Below are 23,357 nucleotides of genomic sequence, written 5' to 3' on the forward strand. Positions count from 1 at the left end.
AGAAGTAATATTTTCATACATTCTCAACAACGTTTATTCTGTTCAGGGTCACGGGGAGTGCTGGAGCCTATCCCATCTGACATTGGACGAATGGGAGATTATGTCCTGAACTGGTCACCAGCCAGTCGCAGGGAGCATATAGAGACAAACTACCAATCACACTCACATGCACACTGCCACTGAGCAAGAATCGTTTTCAGTATCAGCTTGACAACAATTATAGGATGATGGGTCTGTATAAAGCGACTAAAATAGATAAAGCTACTCACCCTGAAGATTGATGAAAGACAGGTAATGGAGAAAGAGAACAAGAAGGTGTTGCAGAGCATTACTGTCATCTAGTGGAATCGTGTGCAGTTTAAATCAGATGTTTGCATACAGTTAAAGGGAAATGTGCTTTCGGGAGTTTGCAAACATATTTTTTAAGGTTGTGTTAAACTTATAATCATATTAATATCTAGTATTGGAGTGCTCGTGTGGATTGGTGGGTGGCGAAGAATGTGCAGGCAAACTGCATGAACTTGTTTTCTTCGAAGTGTTGTGGAATAGGCCCAGATAGGGAGTACCGGACGAGAACACCTCAAGGTCAGTGAGAAACGAGAACAACAGCACGTCTATGTGGCCGGGCTTCGCGGGGAAAACCCAACCGCCTGACCTCAGCAACACCTGGACGGGGAGGAGATGACCATCGACCAATCATCTCACAATATTTTGCATGCTTTAATATTCATATTGTGTTTCTTCAAAACTGGGCAACCCGGAAGAATGTGTCGTCTTTTGGTGGTCACAAAAACGCACGAGCTTTAGTGTGAGGGACCCGGGACCCAGGCCTGTATTAGTGCACTTTGTCAGGAATAAACAATTGGTAAATTTGGTCTGATTGATCGACTGGTCTTCTCTTTGACAGAACGAACTCGCAAAATTGTTAGTTGCGCCAGTGTGTGGATTAGGACATAGTAATTTATGTGTTAAGTGTTGATCGCAATTTGGAGTCAGATCAATAACTAAAATCCGTAACCTAATTATGGGCATAAATCTTGGGCCATGTTGGCCTGGACTGTTGTCCTGATTTTTCCAACTGCTTCTCTGCGCCTGGTTGAATGGAAAATTGACCAGTGACGTGCGGTGAGGGTTGGGGTTGGTGAGGCAAGCATGCATGGTTGTTATCCCATTCTTGATTAAATTTAATAACATTTTAAACACACCACTGTAAATTTAAACACACCACTGCAGTATTCTTACCTTTACTTGTAAATGAAGTCTTTTTAGAGTACTGTTGGATTCTGTCCACAATTTAGGGAGCGCGTTATCTGCGCCTCACGGCAAAAGCCTTTGCCAATCACCTGTTATCCAATTTACTCACTGCGTGCTCGTTTGATTTCTTCAGATTTAGGAAAATGCAAAGACACTGAAGCAGAAATTAGACTTACACAGGTTGGTTGAGTTCAATCACAATTCTTGTTCAGAAAGCTCTGTTTTCAGGAAAGTACAATACAGCGCTGGGCCCTTCAAGAGCGGAAAGTTTCCATTCAGAAAAGGCAAAGTCCAAGGTTGTTAGATCAGTTTTATATTCAGTAGCACATTGTGGGCTGGGATTGATGGGCGATGAGTCTTCGGGGTGGGGCAAGTTCGAAGGAGAGTCTGCTTCCATGGGAGTGGTGCTGGTTATGGGCGATTCGGTGTGTTGGTGGGGGGCTGTTGGTGTCTGTGTGTGGAGGGGGCTGTTGTCTTCCATCCCGTCTCTCGGCCTTGGCGATCATCTTTGGCCGAGTTCTCGGGTGGCTCCTTCTGGCACCCACTGGTTTTATCTCCACGTGACCTTCCTGTGAACATTCTTCTCCAATCTTGGACATACACTGTCGTACCGCATTCAACCGTATCTTTGCTTTGTTAGGCAAACTATTTCCCTCTGTGCAGAGCGTTCAGTAGTAATCAAAAACTGGCGTCTAGCATTAGTCAAAACATAAGATACAATCAAGTACTGAACGGTCAAGACGACTCTGGTCGTGTCCATGATTCAGAGAAAACACATCAGGCATGCATTACACAGTTCCTTAAGGGTCATTAAGCTATTTAGGCAATCTATCAAAAGTCATTTGTTATTTCAAAGTGCTCAGAAATATATCAGATCATAAAGTTATAAAAACCTTTCTCATCACCACTTATCAAAAATGTCTAGTTATGCCTTCTTTATTGATTTGGTGTGTAGGTATAATTATATGCTTCAAATGTTTCTTTTATTTATTTAATATGTGAATATACTTGTCTGTTTATGTACTTTATTCAATGAGGTTTGAGCATATCTGTTTTTGTAGCGAGGCAGGACTTTTTGTATTTCGACCTCATTCCTTCAGTACCACTCCTTTTGAAACGAATGTGTTGTAGTCCGTCCCGGGAGGAACTTTTGAATTAATCCTCGCAAATCTGGTGTTGGTCTTCCCTTACTTATAATTTCTTGCTTAGACTGACAGTCAAATTTTGAAAAATTTCTTATCTTCGAGATTATAATCCTCCATTTTCAGGGAAAATAAAGCCAAATAGCAACGCGTTAGCACCGAATGTTGTTGGTTGTTTTTCTTTTCTTTTTTTTCTTCTTAATTTACTCTCGCATTTACTCGTGTCGTGGCTCACTATCGCCCCATTTTTGAGGCAAAAGTATTGGCTGCCTCAAGGCACGCGCCTTTTCCCGCTGACTGCAAGCACGCGCCGTTTGCACGCGCTCACTACAGTGTGTGTGTGTGAATGGTGCACATGCTCACACGCACGCCCTGAGAGGCACTACCTGTCACTGCCTCGCCCTCCATGATTCTCGTCTCCCGTTGTTATTTGAACAAGAAATACAGCTATTTTGACTATGAAAATGATCCAAATGTATAGGAAACACACCAAAATTGCATTAAAAGCATAGACCACAGGACAGATATTATATTATGTTTTGTTATATTATTATTATTATTATATTGCGGTGGCGCACTGGGTAGCACGTCCGCCTCACAGTTAGGAGGGTGCGGGTTCGATTCCACCTCCGGCCCTCCCTGTGCGGAGTTTGCATGTTCTCCCCGATCCCGCGTGGGTTTTCTCCGGGCACTCCGGTTTCCTCCCACATCCCAAAAAACATGCTTGGTAGGCCGATTGATCACTCCAAATTGTCCCTAGGTGTGAGTGCGAGTGCGAATGGTTGTTTGTCTCTGTGTGCCCTGCCATTGGCTGGCAACCGGTTCAGGGTGTCCCCCGCCTACTGCCCGATGACGACTGGGATAGGCTCCAGCACGCTCGCGACCCCCGTGGGGACTAAGCGGTTCAGAAAATGGATGGATGGATATTATTCATTTTTTAACAACTTATGGTGACAGTTTAGGAAACCATGTTGAGCCCTTTACCGCCCCTGGTGGCAAGGTGAGGCACTGCCTATGAGTGCACGTGCCTGAAATTGACCCATTCCTCCTTCCAGAATTGGTGTAACTTAATCCAAGTTTGTAAACCGTCTTGCTTGCACACGTTTTTAGGTCTACCCATACATTTTCAAACGGACTGAGAACAGGTCTTTGTGGTGGATGCTCAAAACCATGTTGTAACCACTATGGCAGTACGCTTTGGGTCATTGTCGTTGGTCACCCCTTTCAGCGATTGTGCTTTCTTCTCCACTCTCTGACTACGTGATTGATATTAAATTAACTGTTTATTTATGCTTATTTATGCTTATCTCGTAATAATTATCAGCCAGACATTTTCCTGTGCAAATTTCTGTTTCAAATGTTATTGTTGCCCTTCTCGTCTTTTGCATCACCTATATGCTTCTCGGTATCGTCCCCCAAACGTGAGTCATGTTAACATGCACTTCAAGCTCAGAACTGTTCTTCAAAGGTTTCCACGACCAGCACGCATGTTAAGAAACACAATGACGCTATCTAGTGGAGACAGATAATCCCTTTCTAATTGCGTTTCTAATTAAACGCTGTTCAGTCCGCAACATTAATTTCTGCGGCGAAAATGCAGGTTGGTTTGTTAAACTGCTTCAAGTTTGACAGATGGGCTGCCCAATTTGGATTCATTTTTTCTGAAACACTATTTCCACTCTAGAACAATTTTTAAACTTGAACTCCACCACTTTGAAGCAAAGCTGGCTGTGAATTTAAAATAAATTGTCGAAACATATTTCGGGGTTTTGATTTTATTCAAAATAGACGATTTCTGTACAGAACAAAACCCACTTTTTTCACAGAATTTTACAGTCTAAATATATATTTTCAATATGTCACAGTTGCCCATGAGTGGAGTGATTTTCCACACTTTAATCCCTCAAAACATTACCTGTGACCAAAATGCGATACAAGTGAGAAAAAAAAAGAAAGGAAATAAAGAAAACTCAAGACATCTCAATTTAACATTACAAACATTGCCATTGTTCAGTGAGGCTGTTCAAGGCTATGAGCAAAATGCTATTATCGGTGCTTTCACTTGTAAACCAAGTATTACGTCAAAATAATGCAGGTTTGTGGAGGTTTTGGAATGACTTGATTGAACACTAGTCCCAATTGTGATGCAGCATAGCCATCCCAAGCAGGAATTCGTGATACAACAAAGCTGGACACGATCAAGGAATATGTAGTTTTCCTTAAAATGTGGCAGGTTGTCCTGTGTTTTCAAATGAAACATTCAGCAACTTGTACTCCCTTTAAAATAAAAGTCTTGTCTAAAACACTCGATCAAACTCAGTCTGACTGGTGGTTGCAGGGTTTCTGTTCTGGTTGGGCGGCTGTTGGGGCATGTGGCCTCTTCGCCGGGGTGGTGCGAGATATTCAAACATCGAGGTGTTATGGGTGGAAAGCATGTTCTTGAGGTCCGACGGCATTGGGTCAGACCAGAAAAAATCATGGTTGAGAGCGTCGTCGCTGTCTGTACGCTGGGCCGGGTCCAGGACCAGCAGCTTGTCAATCAGGTCGAGAGCGTAGGCGTCTTTGACATAAGCTTTGAGACGATCCTTCACTTTCCTTTTTTGGCCTTTGGGAAGCTCCATTTTCTGGTACAACTCATACTTCTTGTCCACATCGGGCCAAACCTTCGGGAAATACACACAATCAATGAAAAACTGTGGTACGAGTGCTCCGACATACAAGTTTTGTTTAGTTGGGATGCGTCATAACACTATTTATTTATTATGTCGGGACAAACACACAAACTCATATAAAATAAAAACACTTGCAAGGGGCAATGAGAAGATGCTCATACTGACTGGCCACAGACGTCAATCACTACGCCACACCTCTTGAAGGTGTATGTAAACACACAGCATCCAATGCACGTGTGTGTTTATGTGAGGGAGAAAGAAATATCTTTAACTTAACTGAACATTATTTGTACATGTTTTAGAAAATATTTTTTTTATTTTAAAACAGTAGTAACAAAACTAGAAAGTTACTAGTTACGGAAAACAACTACTACCTCGGATAAAAATAATGGCTGAGAGAAATAATTACAAGCTTTATCACAGAATCACTTGTAAGCTCGCAAATTCAGTACCACAGTATGGGCTAGCTTGATTTCAAAAGATGACGTACTTCGGCTGTGATGGAGCCACAAAGCTGGCTGATAAGAGTGAGCTGGTGCTGCTCAGTGTTCCCTTGCATGATAGGACTTCTTGTCCACATTTCTGCCATGATGCAGCCTGCTCCCCACAAGTCAATCGGGGGACCGTAGTCTCGTTCACCTAGACCCCACCCAAAAAAAAAGTTGCGAAACACACCGAATTTTGTATTGATCTGAGAGGTTTGAGGAAATTGACTAAGTCACTTCAGTAGTATTTCTTGCTTTCAGAAATATGTTAATGTCTTCTAACTTAGTGTAATTCTTTTTCATTTTTATTTGGGACTTCTATGACAACAGAACTAGAATACTAGATATAATATGTAACTATAGTATATAAATACTAAGATTATCACAGTGATAATAAATAGATTTTTTTTAGTGAGGCAACAACTGTAACACAATAGATCAATAAACTATCTTTCAAAATAATTCATGGTTCATTTACCTTTAATTTAGCAGAAGCCTAATCTATACAACAAATGTATTGCTAATTTTTGTTTAAAAAAAAATCTCTATATCTATCTTTCCACCCATAACATTTGAAAGAAAAACAAAACATAATTGCTTACAGGTGTTCTTGGACATTGAATCAAGGGCTGCTCGATTATGAAAAAAGTATAAACCACTGAAGACATCAGTTCAGTATATCTTCCTGTGTCAACGACTTCTTACCGAGCAGCAGCTCCGGTGGTCTGTACCACAGTGTGACCACGCGGTTGGTGTAGCGGTTCCCTTGGCTGTTTTTGGCTAGGCTGAAAGCTCGAGCCAAACCGAAGTCAGCCAGTTTTAGGACGCCATCTCTGGTGATGAGCACATTGGCTGCTTTCATGTCTCTGTGAAGTATCTGAAGACAAACAGCATCATGATTATGTACTGTACGAGTAAGGTTACTTCCCCATTCTTGTCAATGTAAATATTAACATGTACCTTTATTTTTGTTTTCATTTGACAACCATGTGTACTCGTACAAATCTTTAACAAGTGGCTTACCTTGTTTCTGTGGATGTAGTATAATCCATTGAGCAACATTTGCATGACCTTCTTGATCTCTGCCAAGGTGAACTTAACATTGGTGTTGCTAAGCAGTCCGGCTAGGTCGTGCTCACAGAAGTCAAACACCAGGTAGATGCTGCCTTTGTATCGGTTATACTGGGTAGCTGGAAGAATGATTGGAAACAACCATCTAAAAAATCCCAATTTCAAACAGTACAAGTGGTTCAGAAGATGAATGAATGCTAATGCATTTGTCTTTTTGAAGACCACTTAATACTTAACTGGAAAAAAAAGTGTTGCATTTGTTTTTGATCCAGATGCATGTTTAAGTAGCCGGTACATCTACTTAGGGTGCTTTCACACTTGGTCCCTTTCAGCCCTCGAAGCGAACTCAGATCGATGACTCAGCATTTTTTGCGCATATGTGAACGCTCCAACCGTACTCAGACCCCTTTAAAACGAACCGTACTGAGACCTCCTCGGGAGGTGGTCTCAGTACGGTTCGCTAAAAAGTCAACGGTGCGGTTCGCCTAATCTTGCATTGTGAACACAACGCGCACTGGGATCACTTTGCCTTTTTCCACTGTATTGTAACCTCCTTGGCTTGCCGTTGATTGGTCACGTGACTGCAGGCGCAAAAACAAAACTGTCGTGGTAATAGTTAACGTAGAGAAGCATGTGCCGTTCAAAGTTCTGCCACGGCACCTGGACGCGGCATAGTTTGGGGAGAAGACGACAGCATTAACCGTAATGCAAAAGTATTTCAAGAATTTTCTGAGAGAATGAAAGCAGCCGGTTTTGATAGAACTTCTATACATAAATGTTGCCAGAATCAGATGTTCTTTGATCATTTTTTGTTGTAACAAAGTTCTTCTCCGCCATGCTTGTTTTGTGCGCTAATTTCACCAGAAAACACACCAGTGCAAGCACAGCAGCAGACATTTTGCTCCAACTGAAAACTACTCAGAATGCAGTGCAGTGGGAGTGGGAGAGCTCTAGAGGACCAAGTGTGAACAGAAAGAGGACTGAGGCCCCATCAAGGCTGAACTGAACCAGAAAGAGAACTCGGTCCTCTTTGAAACACACTCACAATGTGAACACAAAAAGAACTGAGTTTGTTTCCTCTTGGTTCACTTTTTGGTCCACTTAAAGAGGTCTGAGTTCGGTTCTTTTAGAGGGGTCCAGGTGTGAAAACACCCTAAGTGTATCTAAATCCAGATGATTCTATGTTGTAAGTAAAAGTCAAAGATCCTTTTCTTAAGTTGAATCAAAGTATGAAAAAAAAAGAACATAGCAGCTGTGTGACAACATTCCTTGAAAAAGAAAAAAGTCAGGACTGTGTTTTGACACCAACCTTTAGTTCTGCAAATCTCAATCAGATTCACCACATTCTCGTGTTTGAGCAGCTGCAGGATTTTTATCTCTCTCAGAGCAGTGATCGGGAACTGAAACAGCAACCAGAGGCCAATTTTAGTCATTAGATACCCAATCCATTTCATTCATCAACATTGAGGAGCAGCGTCGTGAGCTCATTGCTCAGAGGCACGCCCTGCGCTACCAGCGTGTATTTAAACGCTGTTCTCCTGTCACTTATAAAACCGCAAAGTACCACATTCGCGAAAGGTGATGCGCAAAGTGACGAGAGCTCACCTTAACTGTAATGTAGCATCACATTGAGTCAATGGACAGTTAACGGCTACTGTAAACACGCCAAGAGAAGATCAAACTAGTTTTCCACTCAAACAAAATTGCGGTTAACTGAATTTCCATGGCAAAAGGTTGTCCTGTGTGTAAAGTTATAAAAGGAGTCATTTTAGATTTGTGATTGACAGTTGGAGTGGATATTTACATACGTCATAGGTTTGCTGCAGCTACTTTTTTCTGATAGTTTCACCCTTTCCCCTTATAATAGCAATTCTCGTTTTAAAATTACTGTGAAGACTTACCCCTTCCTTTTCATTTTCCATTAAAACTTTCTTCAGTGCAACCTTCTTTCCAGTCTGTCTGTGTTTTGCTTTGAACACCTCCCTGTGAATGAGACAAGTAGATCACAGAGAAGACACATGAAATAGTGTTATATGTAACGTAAAAATAATTATCGCTTTATTATAAACGCAACATGCAGGCTATTATAAAACCATGTATATCCATACACAAATCAATTCTCATTGAGGAGGTTAACGTTCTCTTAGCTCGGAAACCAACGATGTAAACTTTGTTTACGGTACAAGTCATTAGCAATTAGCTTGTTAAGGCATATTAACACTGAATCGCGTTTTCAGGGGTTTATACACATATTACTCACCCAAATGTCCCTTGTCCTATTTTTGCTAGTTTTTCATATTTGGAGAACTCGTCACAGAAAGGAAATTCAACTCCTTCGTAGTATTTGGACATAATGGCGGCTTCTCGGTCAGGCCTGCAGATGAGACGTCGAACTTGTCATTAGGCTAATTTTACACACACATAGAACTAACCAAAGTGCACAGCGATAGACCAGGTAAGACAAATTGTTTAGTTTTGTTTTCTGTATGCATTCTTACTTTTCAGTCCCGCCGGAGTTGTTGGTTTTTTCTCGCTGCATGTTTGCTTAGCATGTACGAAGTGCGCGGTGTCTTCTTCGTCTTGCTGGCGCTTGGCAACCGGTATTCATGCACATCACCGCTCTCTACCGGACTGGGTGTGGATCACTAGCGGGTTAAAACAGAGAATCTTCGAATTTTTTTTTTTGCGCCCCGAAATTGAAGCATGTTTTCATAATTTAGTGCTGATGCCAGTATGTGCTGATTTTAACCTGTAATTATTCAAATTATTTTCTTGTATAATCGAGGCTAAAATTCAAAATGTATTGTTTCAATAAAAACTTACCGGAATATAAATATGGACCATGGTCATCAAATCAACGAAATACATAATAATTTTGTGTGTGTTTTTCGTCAGTTTTGGACAGTTGTGATGCCAAAGGCCACACTTTAAATGGATAGTATTAATAAACATTATTTCACACAAAGTGACAAAATATATAGGATCAAGTGTTGTGTGGTTATCAGAGATGGGAACTCGAGTCACTGTGACTTGGACTCGAGTCGACTGGAGTCGCTGTTTTGATGACTTGTGACTTGACTTGAGCTGACTTGACTTGACAGAAAATGAAAAAACTTGAGACTCGACTTGGACTTGGAAGTTAAAGACTCGGGACTTGACTTGACTTGAGACACGATGACTTGAAGGACTTCAGTGTTATTTAGTTTATGTTTTCAGTTTGAATATGAAATAAATAATACATTTAAAAAAATAATATCGATAACACGGTAGGAGCGCAGGCTGAGAATGGCGTTGTCATGATTGGATCACTACCCTGTCAATCAATCAGTCGTGCCCTCTCTACCTACTGAACGTGTTTATTGGAGAATCACGCCCCTTTATATCAGACATACGCAAACGTGTCAGCGGGAGCGGTACCGCGAGTCATCACCTTCGGCTATCGCAATTACTTTTATGACGGCAAAAGACGGACAGCACAGTGCGAGATATGCAACAAAAACATTTCTGACAATGTTGAAAATTGAAGTTTATAGAGCTCTGGTGTCTCCAGATGTTACAGATGAAACATAAAATGTTTCTAATGCTCTTTGTGTTTCTTCTTTCAGATTTTTTTCAGATTATTTTTTCATATTTGCAACTCAAATGTGTCCGAAACTTTCGGCAGACGTTCGTTTGTTTAGATTGAGCTGTCAATAAATCATTGTATGAGGTAATTTCTTTTTTGTTTGATTCCATGGTGTATTTTACTGAATATCAGTAATTACACTGCAAATCCAAATTATTGTCTTATTTTTAAACAGGTTAGACACATTGGACAATGATGGTTACTTAAAGTTACTGATATCTTGTCTTTTCACTACTAAAATCAGATTCTGCGGGTAAAATTGCAATAATAAGGTGACTTGACTTGGACTTGACTTGACCTATTTAAGGACTCTACTTGACTTGCCCAAGAAAAAAATGACTTGGGACTTACTTGAGACTTGAAGGTTAAGACTTGAGACTTACTTGAGACTTGCACATGTGTGACTTGGTCCCATCTCTGGTGGTTATGGTATGGTAACGGTATTTACAACACATTAACACAGGGGTGTCCAAACTTTTTGTAAGGAGGGCCAGATTTGATAAAGTGAAGTGGCCCGGGGGCCAATACTTTTTTCAGACATTTTTAACTACAGAAATGTCATGCAAATACATACTGTTATGAAACAAATTTCATTGTCCCAATTGTCTTTATTTTTTAAATGACAAAATAACCAAATATAAGCCACTCAGGCAGATGTGAACAACTTTAAAAACACAAATTCTGCCTTTCATTCATATCTGACGAGTCAGATAACATTGAACAAACTGTATGAAATAATTTAATTTACGAGAGTTTAAAATTATTTTTGCCTCATGAACATTTTAAACAGGAGTTATAAGTAATGCAAAGTTGTCTGTTATTATTAAAACTTAAAACAAGTGAATTTTGCTCTTGTCATTTAAAATATTTTTCAGAAAGTAATAGTTTGTGTCACGTCTACAGGTTCATAACTTCAACAGTATTAAAGTCAAAGTCAAAGTCTCCTTTATTGTCAATTCCTCCGCATGTCAAGACACACAAAGAAATCGAAATTACGTTTCTCACTATCCCAGGGTGACAAGACAGAGTTCACAACGCACATACAAGTAAACAACACAGGAAAAATAAAACAAGAAGTCAACATCAATGAACAATAAGAGTATAATAATAACATGGCCACTTCGTAATATTTAATATTAAGTATTTTTCACTTTTGATTTACAGCCCCACGTGATGAATCGCTGTTGTGATGCCAGTTCAGCTTGGGGCTGCTTCACTTTATCAGCGCGGTCATTCCCTGTTAGCTTGTCGTATGTGTTAGCATGTTTAGTCTGATGGTGTCTCTTTAGGTTGAAATCCTTAAACAAGGCAACAGTCTCTTTACGAATTAGACAAACACAATTGCCTTGATTTTCAGTGAAGAAGTATTGTAATTCCCATTTCTCTTGAAAGCGGCGGCCCCCAATGTCAACTTTCCTCGTTTTCATTGCAATCGCCATAGCAGAAATGAGCGCAGAGGGCTGGTGCTGCCACCTTTTGGTAATAGGAGAAATTACAGTTTCAAGTTTCATGATTTTTTTCTTTTTTTAAATTCAGTTTAACAGTGCAGGCGGGCCATGAATAACACATTATAAGACCGAAGCTGTGGGCCGTATGAAATATGACCGGGGGCCGGATTTGGCCCGCGGGCCGGATTTTGGACATGGCTGGATTAACAGAACATCTTTGGAAACCTGTGTGTTACTGTTGAATCCACGAGTCGGCCTTCGTTGTTTGGCTAAAATATATAAATACCGGGGATTGTATTTAAAATTTATATTTTGAATGATGCTATTAATATGATAATTATGCTAAACGGGCTTTAAAGCATAAGCATGAGAAATATTGTCTCTCGTGGGCATTTATTCTTATTCTTATTATTAATAATAATAATGATGGTAATCATCATTATTCAACGTTTTACCAGGTAAGTCAATTGAGAACACTTTCTCATTTACAATGACGACCGAGAGGAAATAAGGTGTGGGAAGTGTCTTGCCCAAGAACACAAGGACACGTGATTCGGTCATCGCTGGATTCGAATCGTTTACCCTCCACTTACAGATCGACCCGCTGTAATGCCTCTACTTTCACAATCCCCCCCCCCCCCCCCAACGGTCTTGTTTTCTTTTTTTGTCTAATATACATTTAAGTTTTTTTTATTAGTTTGGATCGTTTTTTACTTTATTTTTAAACGCTATGAATTTCTGCATAATAATTTGCTTCCGCAACGTCATCAAGTACGTCACGCCCCAAACACCATATTTGGTTCTAACTTCCCTTGACAGCTCAGCGTCCAATAATGGTTTGCATGTCGCGCGTGTGGAAGCCGTCTGTGTTTGCGGCGAGGCTCAGAAGGCGAGTCTGGCCGTGCAAGTTGGCGGGTTTTCCAGTCCAACACTACAGTACCAAGACTGCTCCTCATATTCCGGGAATGGAGTACCAGGTGAGCCCTGTTCATACCAACCTTCCGCGGTACGCCGCTCGCTAACTCGCTGCTGGCTAGCTAGTCTGGCGAGTCTGTCAAATTCTTACCGCAACTTTTGAGTTGCATTAAAGTTTTCTGTTAGTCCTCAACATGGCTGACAGGAGAAGACTACGATCACTCCGGCCTTATTTGACACTGTCAGTGAAGCCTTACAGTATCTATCTAGTGCGCCTGTCATCCGAAGCGTAGACGGCTCTTTTTGCTCAACTGAAAGACAACTGCCACATGAAATGATCGTGATTTAACCAAACGATTTAACGTGGAGCAGATGGCAAACGCAACACGTGCTGTGTATGAATTGAATTGCTGAAGTTAGGGTTGCTATTGTCTCGTTTAATCGCGGTGATGATGGTAGATAATCTAATTTTGCACCAAACTTCAAACGCTGTTCTTCTGCTACCGATGTCTCGGATAGCAACCCTGTCACCGTTATTTCGGAGAGCGTCTTGGAACTGAACGATTAGAAAACATGCACAATTCTTTCATATTATTACGATTTAATATGAAATTAAAAATGTCAAGGTCCTATTACGATTATAATAATAATAATAATAATAATAATAATAATAATAATAATAATAATAATAATACTATAATAAATAATAATTATACTGTTATTATTCAAAATTCAAGCAATACATGAAGATGTATCACAATGAGAAATCTAATTAATTGTACGTAAATGTTGGGCTTTTGCAAAAATTAGGTTAAGCATGTCTTATTAGATATGGTTTATACAACTATTTCATTCAGAGTTGTTTACTCATCAAACACTTTGACTTGTATTTTTTCACACAAGTTCACAAAATTCTATAAACAAGTCTGGCATTAGCTACTACAGTATAATTTAAAAGAATTAAATTGGTCCACAATATAAAAATGAGCTATGCATCTGAAATAAACATTTTTCTTTCACAAATGAGCACTGCTACTTAGTACATCTTGTATTCTCTCACGGAGACTGCCATTTTTAGGATAATTTGATTTTGCAAGAGTGCAAATTAATGAGATTATAACGTGTTCTTGACTTCCAGCTTTTTGGTTTTGCACAAATTCTTTGATTTCAACACAACACCTAGATTACATATTCAATTGCCAGTATAATTGAAAAGCAATTGATAATTATGCAAATGTATTTGTTTCTACCCTTCCCGCAAGCCTTAAACACACTTAAACTTGATGAAAACCGGCTTTAGACGTCTTACTTTGCACCTAGTCTTACATTTTCATGATCAATAACTTTGTGTATCACATCAAACTTAGAAAATAAACACGTTTGCACTGTTTTATTACAACTGACACATACTTGCGCAAGAAAGATTGAAGCATTGTATATTTAAACACAGTTTGAACAAATTTGGTAATTTTGTGTAATGGAAATGAGTCATCCTATTGCTAACATAATAATGCAATTAGCATTAATGTTACTGTAATTCTAAATCTTATAACAACTGCTTCCTCAGCATGTACAGCGCAGCAACACAGTCCAAACAGAGCATCTAACAATACCCTTTGGAGTAGCCATCGCAAATTGCTTTTCCACCCCAAACTGTTGCTATGGTTATAAGCATCACATATCGCAATTGGTTTGCAGAGCTTTTCATTGATGCATATGTGCAGTTTTTTTAGTGTGTCCTCATTAATAGCTATCATACAAAAAGCTAAGTATATAACACGTTTGACTGCTCTGTGTTTCAAAAACCCTTTAACGTATTTTTCGGACTAAAGGTCGCTCAGCCATAAAATGCACAATAAAGTGAAAACATATATGTCGCACCTTAGTATAAGTCGCAGTTTGGGGGAAATTTATTCGACAAAATCCAACACCAAGAACAGACATGAACGAGCAACAACAGGCTAAACGGTATGCTAACGTGACATAAACACAAATGAAGAGCTGAGAACAGGCCTGACGTAACATTAACAGTTATCCAAATAATTATAACATAAATCACACCTTTATCAAACCATCCGTGTCACTCCAAATCATTAAATCCATCGATCGTCCTTTATGTAAACAATGCCGTGTGTGCGCCACTGACGCCGGACTCGTCGTCGGTTGCAGTTCAAATTATTCCACAGGCCCATATAACGATATATAAATTATATATCAAATAACTATTATATAAACAACAATATTATCAAACCATCTGTTTCATTGCAAGTCATTAAATCCATCGATCGTACTTTATGTAATCAACGCCGCGTGTGCGCCGTGCCGCTGACCTCGGACTCGTCGTCAGTTGCAGTTCAAATTATTCCACAGGCCCATATAATAATACATAAAGTATATATCAAATTCCTATTATATAAACAACAATATTATCAAACCATCTGTGTCACTCCAAATCATTAAATCCATCGATCAAAATCTTCGTCATTTATGTAAACAATGTCGTGTGTGCGCTGCTCCGCTTACGTTGGACTCGTCGTCAGTTGCAGTTCAAATTATTCCACAGGCCCATATAATTATAAACAACAATTTTATCAAAGAATCTATGTCACTCCAAGTCATTAAATCCCATGATCGAATCCTTTGTACTTTATGTAAACAACGCCGCATGTGCGCCGCGCCGCTGACGTCAGTTGCAGTTCAAATTACAGTAATCCCTTGCTACATCACGGTTCGTTTATCCCGGTTTTACTACATCGCAGATTTTTGAATTTTGAAAATTTGTGAATAATTTCACATACAAGTCGCTCCTGAGTATAAGTCGCCCCCCCACCCAAACTATGAAAAAAAAACGCGACTTATAGTCCGAAAAATACGGTACATTATTTTATGTGGCCCTTGAAGGCATATAATGTCTGTCAACTTCCATAATTCTTGCTAAAGTCTGTACCAAAATGTTTGTCATGGGTAATAACATTGAGATTTTGCAATATGTTTAACTTTTTACAGTAGTTTGAACAACAATTGAACAAACTGCTGTCCTTGACATCTAACTTTAAAACTAGTAATATATCATTTTTATGTGTGTAATATGCGTTTATACGATTGGACGATTACATAAACATTTATTGGGTTTCACTGTCATACATTCAATTGACATGTACAAAGTGGTTCATCTGTGGTGTAAAAGCCTAATACAAATGAATTTATAGCTTTGTGACCTTGAAAGTAATCAAGTTAAATCGCAACAATATTGAGGGGGAACACATTTTTAATGCAGTGATGTCACAATTGAGAAATCTCAAACTCTTAGCACCAAAAAATTAATCATCTGTTGTGTTGCTTAATGTATTTGCAGATTGCTTAGCCGATTATTAAATCAAGTATCAAAACAACAAAAAATGTCTAATTGACTATGTTATAAAGGCTTTACTGCTTTTGTTTTAGGATGCCATTTGTACCCTCAACACGCTACAGACAAATGCCAGTTCTCTGGAGCAAGTACGGCGAGAGCGGAGCCATCCTGAGCTGCAGCTTCAAGCCATGAGAGGCTTCCTGGAACGGGCTGGCCTCACCGTGAGTACAGTATTAAACTCAAATAGTCCAAAGGTCACATTCTATGACTGTAATCATTACAAAGGAAACTATTTGTCGTGATCACTTCAGTACTTATTACATCATTGGTTATCTTGTGTGTGTTTTTCAAAGGTGAAGGAACTAGACCACCTAAACATCATTCATGTGACGGGAACAAAGGGCAAGGTGAGTTGACCTTATGCAAATGTCTGTGTTGTCGGCAAAGCGGTAGCTTGGTGGCAGTGGTGGATGGTTAGCATGGCTCTACCTCGCAGTTCTGAGGATTGGGGTTTGGATCTCAGCATTTCTGTGGGAAGTCTGCATTTTCAACCTGTGCGTGCATGTTAGGTTCATGAAAGACTCTGAATTGTCCAGAGCAGTGAATATGAGAGTGAATGGTTGTTGATAGACTATGGGCTCCGATTGGCTGGGGACCAGTATAGAAAGTCAGCTGGCATAGGTTGCAGCTTACATGCGACTTTATGAGAATAAATAGTATGGAAAACAAGATTTTTAGAATTGTATTTTTCATTTTTTTGTTTTACAGGGGTCAACATGTGCCTTCACTGAGCAAATTTTGAGAGGTTATGGCTTCCGAACAGGATTTTACAGGTAAAATGTATGATTACAATTCAGTGGACCACTGCAAACGCAAAGTTGAGCACCTGTGGAATCACATATAGGCAGATTAAAAAAAATCTGGGATTCCTAATTTTTTATAATTGTGGCAGTTTATCCTGAGGGTTCAAATAAACAACTGCATCTCCCTGACTGCATTGTATGCAACCAAATTCTGTGCTGGGGCAACCACGTGAAAAAATTGCCAGCACCAGTGCCACCAGGGCAAAAGTGCTACACACGTCTATTATACTCAGATTTTTTGCTATTTGCTGGCCGGTCCCCATTTCTACGTGAATAGGGGGATTCAACTGTAGTATGTCCATCTGTATTAGCGCTGGTAACACATGGGCTTTATTGTTGAAACAAAACATGATGTTGGCAGGATATGGATCTGTATTCTATTATTTTGCTTGCTTTCGTGTGGTTATACAGAATATTAAGTACCTTGAGATAACATCTGTTTTGAATCGTCATACACGGATATTGCTAATTGATTAAATCTGCATATATAAATATTGATCATTGATTATTCATATTTCAGTATGTTTGCTTTTAGAAAGCCTTCAAGCTTATTTTTTTTTTTTAAATAGTTTGTTTACTGTGGTTGTAGTTCCCCACACTTGGTCCAAGTAAGGGAGAGGATCCGAATCAATGGACAGCCAATTGGGAAAGACCTATTTACAAAATATTTCTGGCAGGTTTATGGACGACTGGATGAAACAAAGGTGGGTGAATAATGCAACAAGTCACGCATACAGTTTATTACAGTATTTTATTTCATGTACCATATTTTTTAACCCTGCAGCTTATCAATGGAGTTTTCATTAAAACACTGCATCTTATACGCCGACGTGGCTTATATATGAACAAAACAGGAATTTTAGCTAGCGCGGCTAATATTCAGAAATTACGGCATTTTAATTTTCATTTTGCTATTCCTGATTTATTAGAAATCATATTCCATAACGCTTTTGAAATATTGCATGTTAAGAGCTGCAGTTTTTGGACTGTAATTCCTGTCAGATGTGTAATATTAGGAGTATACAAAGACAACAGGGCTGTGTTTGTCCTGATTTTGCGCCTTCACAACCAAAGACTTCAGACACCCGACAATCTTGCGTCTTATAAGATAATTATTTTGTTGAGGTGTGTTAAGCGTGCTTATGTCCCCAGTAAAAAGGGTCTAAAACCAGTCAGGGCTGGCACTATTATATTATATACTAAACCTGTTTAATATAGTACCATAAAAAAAAATTGTATTTGTGGAGGAAGTTCTCCTGAGGTGGTTGACTCCACAAATGGAGAGGCAATGACATGAAGCCAATCAAAGAAGCTCTCTCAGTGACAAACGAGGGAGCAGCAGTAAATAAATATCCCACCAATCCTGTCTAGTAATTTCCTACCTGATGTTCATTCATCCATTTCCTGAAACACTTATCATCCCTCAGTCGGGTCGTAGAAGCGCTGGAGGGTATCCCAGCCGTCTTGGGGCGGTAGGCGGCCTGCCCGATGTCGTTTTCTTATAAATATGCGTCCCCGGGATGGTGCCAATTGGTTCTCAAAATAAGCATTATTTCCATGCAGACATTGCCATCATATTCAAACGTATTCAGCCAACATTGGCGCATAACCGGAGGGCCTGTATTATTATTATTTTTTTAACTTTATTTAGGAACACAAAAACAAATAAAAATATCAGCCTGAAACAAACCAAAAGACAATGAATCCTCCACTGTAGAGCCTACAAAATAATACCCACTTTGTGTTCCCATTAAAATAATTTGACCTCCTTTATAAGTTTTCTAATTTATCAACATTTGTGTATATCCCTTTTAGGATGAGCCTTATTGTCTTTGTGTTCGCGAAGTCACTTGTGGACACACATACTTGACCGGTGTTGAAAGAACATCTTCATGTGTACGGAATTGAGTTTATTTGAGGACCCCACACACAATACAAACCAAATCGTTTAATGTTTTTAAACTGTTAAAATGGTTTATCTTTGCCTGTCAAAGATAATAAATACATCTTTTAAGAGTTGAAACATCCTTATTTGTGTATCTAGATTTAGTGTCACAATTAAGTTGTCTAATACAACACGAGGCCCTTGACATCATGATGAGCATGACCCACACGTGACAATGAAGCTGGGTCACATTACTTGCATTACCATTAAGCAACTCAAAATTATTTCCTGATGCAATTCACTTTGCATAACCCACTAGCAAATGTGATGCCAAGTTGCTTGTGGTTTGGCTGGGAAGTAGCTTTGGGGTCAGATGCTTATTTATGGTCACTAAATAAGACACATTTTAAATTGGACATTGGATTGCATACCGTGAGGTCCAAAAGTATTTAAACGGTGTCATTGATGTGTATTTAAAATAAAAACTTAGCCTTTCAACTTTTAGCATTAATAAATCAGAGCTATTTTGCGCTGCATACTTTCATTTTCAAGGACTACATAAAGGCCAAATCTTCTGAGACATTGAGTCATTCATTTCCAATAATTCAACATTGAGTCATTCTTTTTCCAATAATTCAATATCCGTTTAATTCTTAGGAAGCTCATGATGGGACAATGCCAGCATATTTCCGGTTTCTCACCATCTTGGCCTTTCATGTCTTCCTTCAAGAAAAGGTAGGTATTCAGTTTACTTTGTCAAACAGCAATTTGGAGCTTGAATTGAGCTGTGCCAGAATCCAACACATTCGGTACCTCCTCAACCCTGTAATAAAAAGCATGACCCAGTAATTATCAAACTACATTGTTCAAAATTTACAGATATGGAGCATGACCTGTATTTTGTAGAAATCCTGTCATGATATGTTTCATTGTCGTCCTTTGTTCAGGTGGATTTGGCTGTGATTGAAGTTGGGATTGGTGGAGCGTTTGACTGCACAAACATTATAAGGTACATTTGCAGTTTCCCCTTTGAAATCAACTGTCTAAAAAAGTGATGAGCAGACATGTAGTTGTCATATTTGGTGGTACAATTTGACCTGCCACAGCAAAATGTGTCACAGTAACCCATATTTGAAAAATACTTTTGGCATAATCAAAAAAGAATGATCTCGGCTTTCATATGACACAACAACCATTGTGCTACATTACTCATTGTTACTAATTAGGCTGCTATTTTCTCATGTGTTTGACCACAAGGAAAAAAATTATACCGCTAACCTTAGAAACAGGTGATTGGTTAGGTCTAGTATGGAACTATGAGGCAACGTAATCAAGTTTTTCTGATATCAAATACTGATATCAAATACCATGTTCAAAGTAAAAAAATTAAGGAACAACAGGAACAAATCATTAACTATTAAACTTGAAGTCCTGTGTCAAATTAAGAACTTCGGATTTTCCCCTACAGTCTAGCTGTTTCTACCTATAGGTGTCAGTAATGCCTAGATGTTTGCTATTGGAATGTCAGCGCGTTAATTGGTGACAAGTAAGGTGGGGGGAGCGGCGCAGTCGGAGAATATAGTACAGAACCAAAGCTAAAGGTTTCTTTTCAACATCATTCTATCATATTCTTTAAACACAATTAGATACATTACCTCATAGTCACTGCTACTCATCCTTCACTCAGCCACTGGAAACAAGAACTCACGATGCTATGTTCTGGCATTCATGGAAAATGTGATATTATTTCAGGAAAACCACTACCGTTTTTGTCCGTATAGTGTCGCCATAATCAACAAAAAACGAAATTTGTCAGTGCTTCTTAGACACTTGCTTGTGTTGCTACTGTCTTTGTAATAGTCATTCAATATGAATAGACATGGCTCGTTTTGAACTCCAGCTATGTTGAGTAGTATTTTTAATCATTTTTTACAGTCTTCGCCTTGTCTCATTCTCGACTTCTGTCTCAATACTCTTTTGATAGTTTCTTGGTCTCATTTGGTGTGGTCTTGACTCCAAGGCTAGAGTACTCTTTACACAATGTCATTGTTTAACATTTCACAGTTTATTTCATGAAAATGAAGTAGAAGTTTGGCCTACAGAACCCCTGTTGCCACGTACAGTGTCTCAGAATCTACCTGAGATGTTCTGGCTCATTTTGACATGGCAGATCACAGTTTTGGACTGCATTGATGACTGTTGTGTTCCGTATACATTCACATGTGGCATAATCAGCACTTGTAGTTATTGTTTTTACCTTTTTACTTGACTTTGCTACTTCACAGGAGACCGTGGGTATGTGGGATCTCTTCTTTGGGAATAGACCACACACAGATTCTCGGAGACACTATAGAGAAGATTGCCTGGCAAAAAGGGGGCATCTTTAAGGTCAGTGTTGCCATTACAGGCACAACTACCATATGTTACTTTTTGTGCTTGTTACTACTCTTCATGAGATCTTCAGAAATAGTATGGGCTTGCTTGGATTCACCTAAGAGTAGCGACAACTTCACCTTTTGATTTATGATTTAAAGTTCCCGTTCTTGTACTGACTTCAGCCAATAACCAGCCTAGTCAACGAATTACTTTTTTTTTTTCTTTCGAACTTATTCTGGGGGTGATATTGTAGCATTGATTTGAAGTTTCTCTATCTTCTGTTTGACATTATAATCTCACACGCATGCATGTGTCTGACTGTTACTTAACTTGATATTTTGAAGACACATTTTATTTGCCATGGACAAAAACAGAATTTAATAACAACTAAAATGCTGGTAACGTAAAAGTGGCTTATACATCTCAGACAGAATCCTGATTTGGTACATCAACGACAGAGTGAATGGCATGTTTTTAATTTGTATTTGAGTAGCTTTTACACACTTCTACTTTAGGAACTCCATTTCTCATCAGAAATGGTCACGAAGTATGAAGGTTTGGGAATGCCTCTATTAGTTTTACTGGATGAAATTACTTGTGCATACACAATATATTTAGATTGTAAACTTACCTGAATATTGATCGCAAGTTTCTGAAGCGACTGGTTGGTTATTGGCCCCATTTTGACGGACAATAAAATGACTCGCGGACAATGAAATGACTCACGGAAATAATGTTTATTTGCATTGGTTTTAAAAATTACAAATAGATCCGGTTTTCTATCATGCAGCACTGTTTTTGTCGTATCTCCTCTGACTTCCTCATTTGCATGTTTAGATCTGTTCTTTTTTTGTTTTTTAGCCAGGAGTCCCTGCTTTCACAGTCAAACAGTCAGGAGAGGCAATGGATGTACTGAGGAACAAGGCCAAAGAGATCAATGTAAGCAAACATTCATTTGATGTACCTTTTACTGATCTCTAAATTTTAATTGTTCACATACCGATGGGTCTCTAGACCACAAGTCCATCAATTCAGTTTGTAATTAAATCAATTACATATTTTGTGAGCTACCTCTTTCTGAAATAATTGAACAAGCCATTCTTTGTTTTGGTCCCACTATTTTATGAATACAAATGAGACTTCACCATTGATCGACAGATTTCAGACTTTTTCGGAACAAAATGAATGTGCTCTAGATAAGGACAAAACAATTCAGAACTGCTCTCTAGGGTTTCTTTGCAGTCGAGTAATAAGGGCGAGAGTGGGGTGCTGTTAAGAGAGTTACTTTTTTTTCTCTTTTGTGGGTGTCCATTAGAGAATAGTGGCATTGTCGATTAATGTGTAGTGTTCATTTGCTATCAGTGAACGTGCGCTAACATTAACCTTAGATGGTGCTAAATGAGTCTAGCATCCAAGTTTTAAGTTAACGCACACCATTTACGGTCCTCCCTCCACCCATCTATAAATATGCTTTTGGCAAAAAAATATTTTTTGCCAAAGGTCTTTGCCCTAGGGTTGCTCAATTAATCGAATTTTAATCATGATTATGATTTTGGCTGCAAAGGATCTTAATATTCCTATAATCAAAGACAAATGCTTATTTGGTGTTTCCTTTCTGAAACGCACATGCGCAACTCAACCGCTACACCCCCCGTGTGATTTAACAGGAGTGCTTTTTTTTAATTTATTTTTTTATTAAAAATGTCCAATAAATGCTGTTTCAATTTCCAACACATAATCGCCTGAACTGTTGTTGTAGTGCCCTCTGTGGGTGTGTCCTGACTTTGAGGACTACCAGGCAAACTGTGGACCATTAAAACTGGGCTTGGCTGGACAGCACCAGCGGTCCAATGCCTCACTGGCCCTGCAACTGAGTCACACTTGGTTGCAAAGGAGATGTCAACCAGGTAATACAGGAAGAACTGCCTCTCAATTTTTAGGTATCAGTTTAAATATTCAGACATCCAGTAGAGATGAAAACATTTAAGCAATTTTAAGGGTTCAAGGCTGGTTAAATGCTGTTGTTGTTTTTTTTTCCCCACAGACAGAAAATTGTTGCCAGTTTAGAGAAAATTCTTATACCCTCCTGACAGTTTTGGCTGTCGGTCAGCCTTCATCAGAGCTGTCACCTCTTCCTTGTGTGATGTGTAAAAACAGCTGATCGGTTTGGTTGACCTTCAAGATGAGAATAGAGGGCTTAAATGCTCCCACGCACCTGAGATACTATCCTTCAGCAGTAGCAGAGGTCAAGTTAGTTTATTGAGGATCT

At 39.1% G+C, this 23,357-nt stretch overlaps 2 protein-coding genes across 2 annotated transcripts in view; one reads left to right on the top strand and one right to left on the bottom strand.

Annotated features, from left to right (window-relative positions):
* Positions 1 to 4,155: 4,155 nt before the first annotated feature.
* On the bottom strand, positions 4,156 to 9,269 carry cdk9 (cyclin-dependent kinase 9 (CDC2-related kinase)). Its single transcript, XM_088392647.1, has 8 exons — positions 9,123 to 9,269; positions 8,885 to 8,998; positions 8,526 to 8,607; positions 7,934 to 8,024; positions 6,577 to 6,743; positions 6,259 to 6,430; positions 5,559 to 5,707; positions 4,156 to 5,059 (listed from the first exon to the last, which is right to left on the bottom strand). The coding sequence occupies exons 1-8, from the start codon at positions 9,161 to 9,163 to the stop codon at positions 4,694 to 4,696; spliced, it is 1,182 nt and encodes a 393-aa protein (XP_088248773.1). The 5' UTR covers positions 9,164 to 9,269; the 3' UTR covers positions 4,156 to 4,693.
* Positions 9,270 to 12,497: 3,228 nt separating this feature from the next.
* fpgs (folylpolyglutamate synthase) overlaps positions 12,498 to 23,357 on the top strand; it is a 22,466-nt gene continuing 11,606 nt past the window's right edge. Inside the window, exons 1-10 of the mRNA XM_088392508.1 lie at positions 12,498 to 12,674; positions 16,057 to 16,185; positions 16,318 to 16,371; positions 16,733 to 16,797; positions 17,417 to 17,531; positions 19,370 to 19,447; positions 19,660 to 19,721; positions 20,998 to 21,100; positions 21,950 to 22,027; positions 22,848 to 22,995. Coding sequence (XP_088248634.1) covers positions 12,531 to 12,674; positions 16,057 to 16,185; positions 16,318 to 16,371; positions 16,733 to 16,797; positions 17,417 to 17,531; positions 19,370 to 19,447; positions 19,660 to 19,721; positions 20,998 to 21,100; positions 21,950 to 22,027; positions 22,848 to 22,995 — 976 coding nt within the window. The 5' untranslated portion in view covers positions 12,498 to 12,530. The remainder of the gene's footprint in view (positions 12,675 to 16,056; positions 16,186 to 16,317; positions 16,372 to 16,732; positions 16,798 to 17,416; positions 17,532 to 19,369; positions 19,448 to 19,659; positions 19,722 to 20,997; positions 21,101 to 21,949; positions 22,028 to 22,847; positions 22,996 to 23,357) is intronic.

This window comes from Syngnathus floridae, chromosome 12 (genome assembly GCF_059516105.1).
Source record: "Syngnathus floridae isolate MCC-2025c chromosome 12, RoL_Sflo_1.0, whole genome shotgun sequence".
Lineage (NCBI taxonomy): Eukaryota > Metazoa > Chordata > Actinopteri > Syngnathiformes > Syngnathidae > Syngnathus > Syngnathus floridae.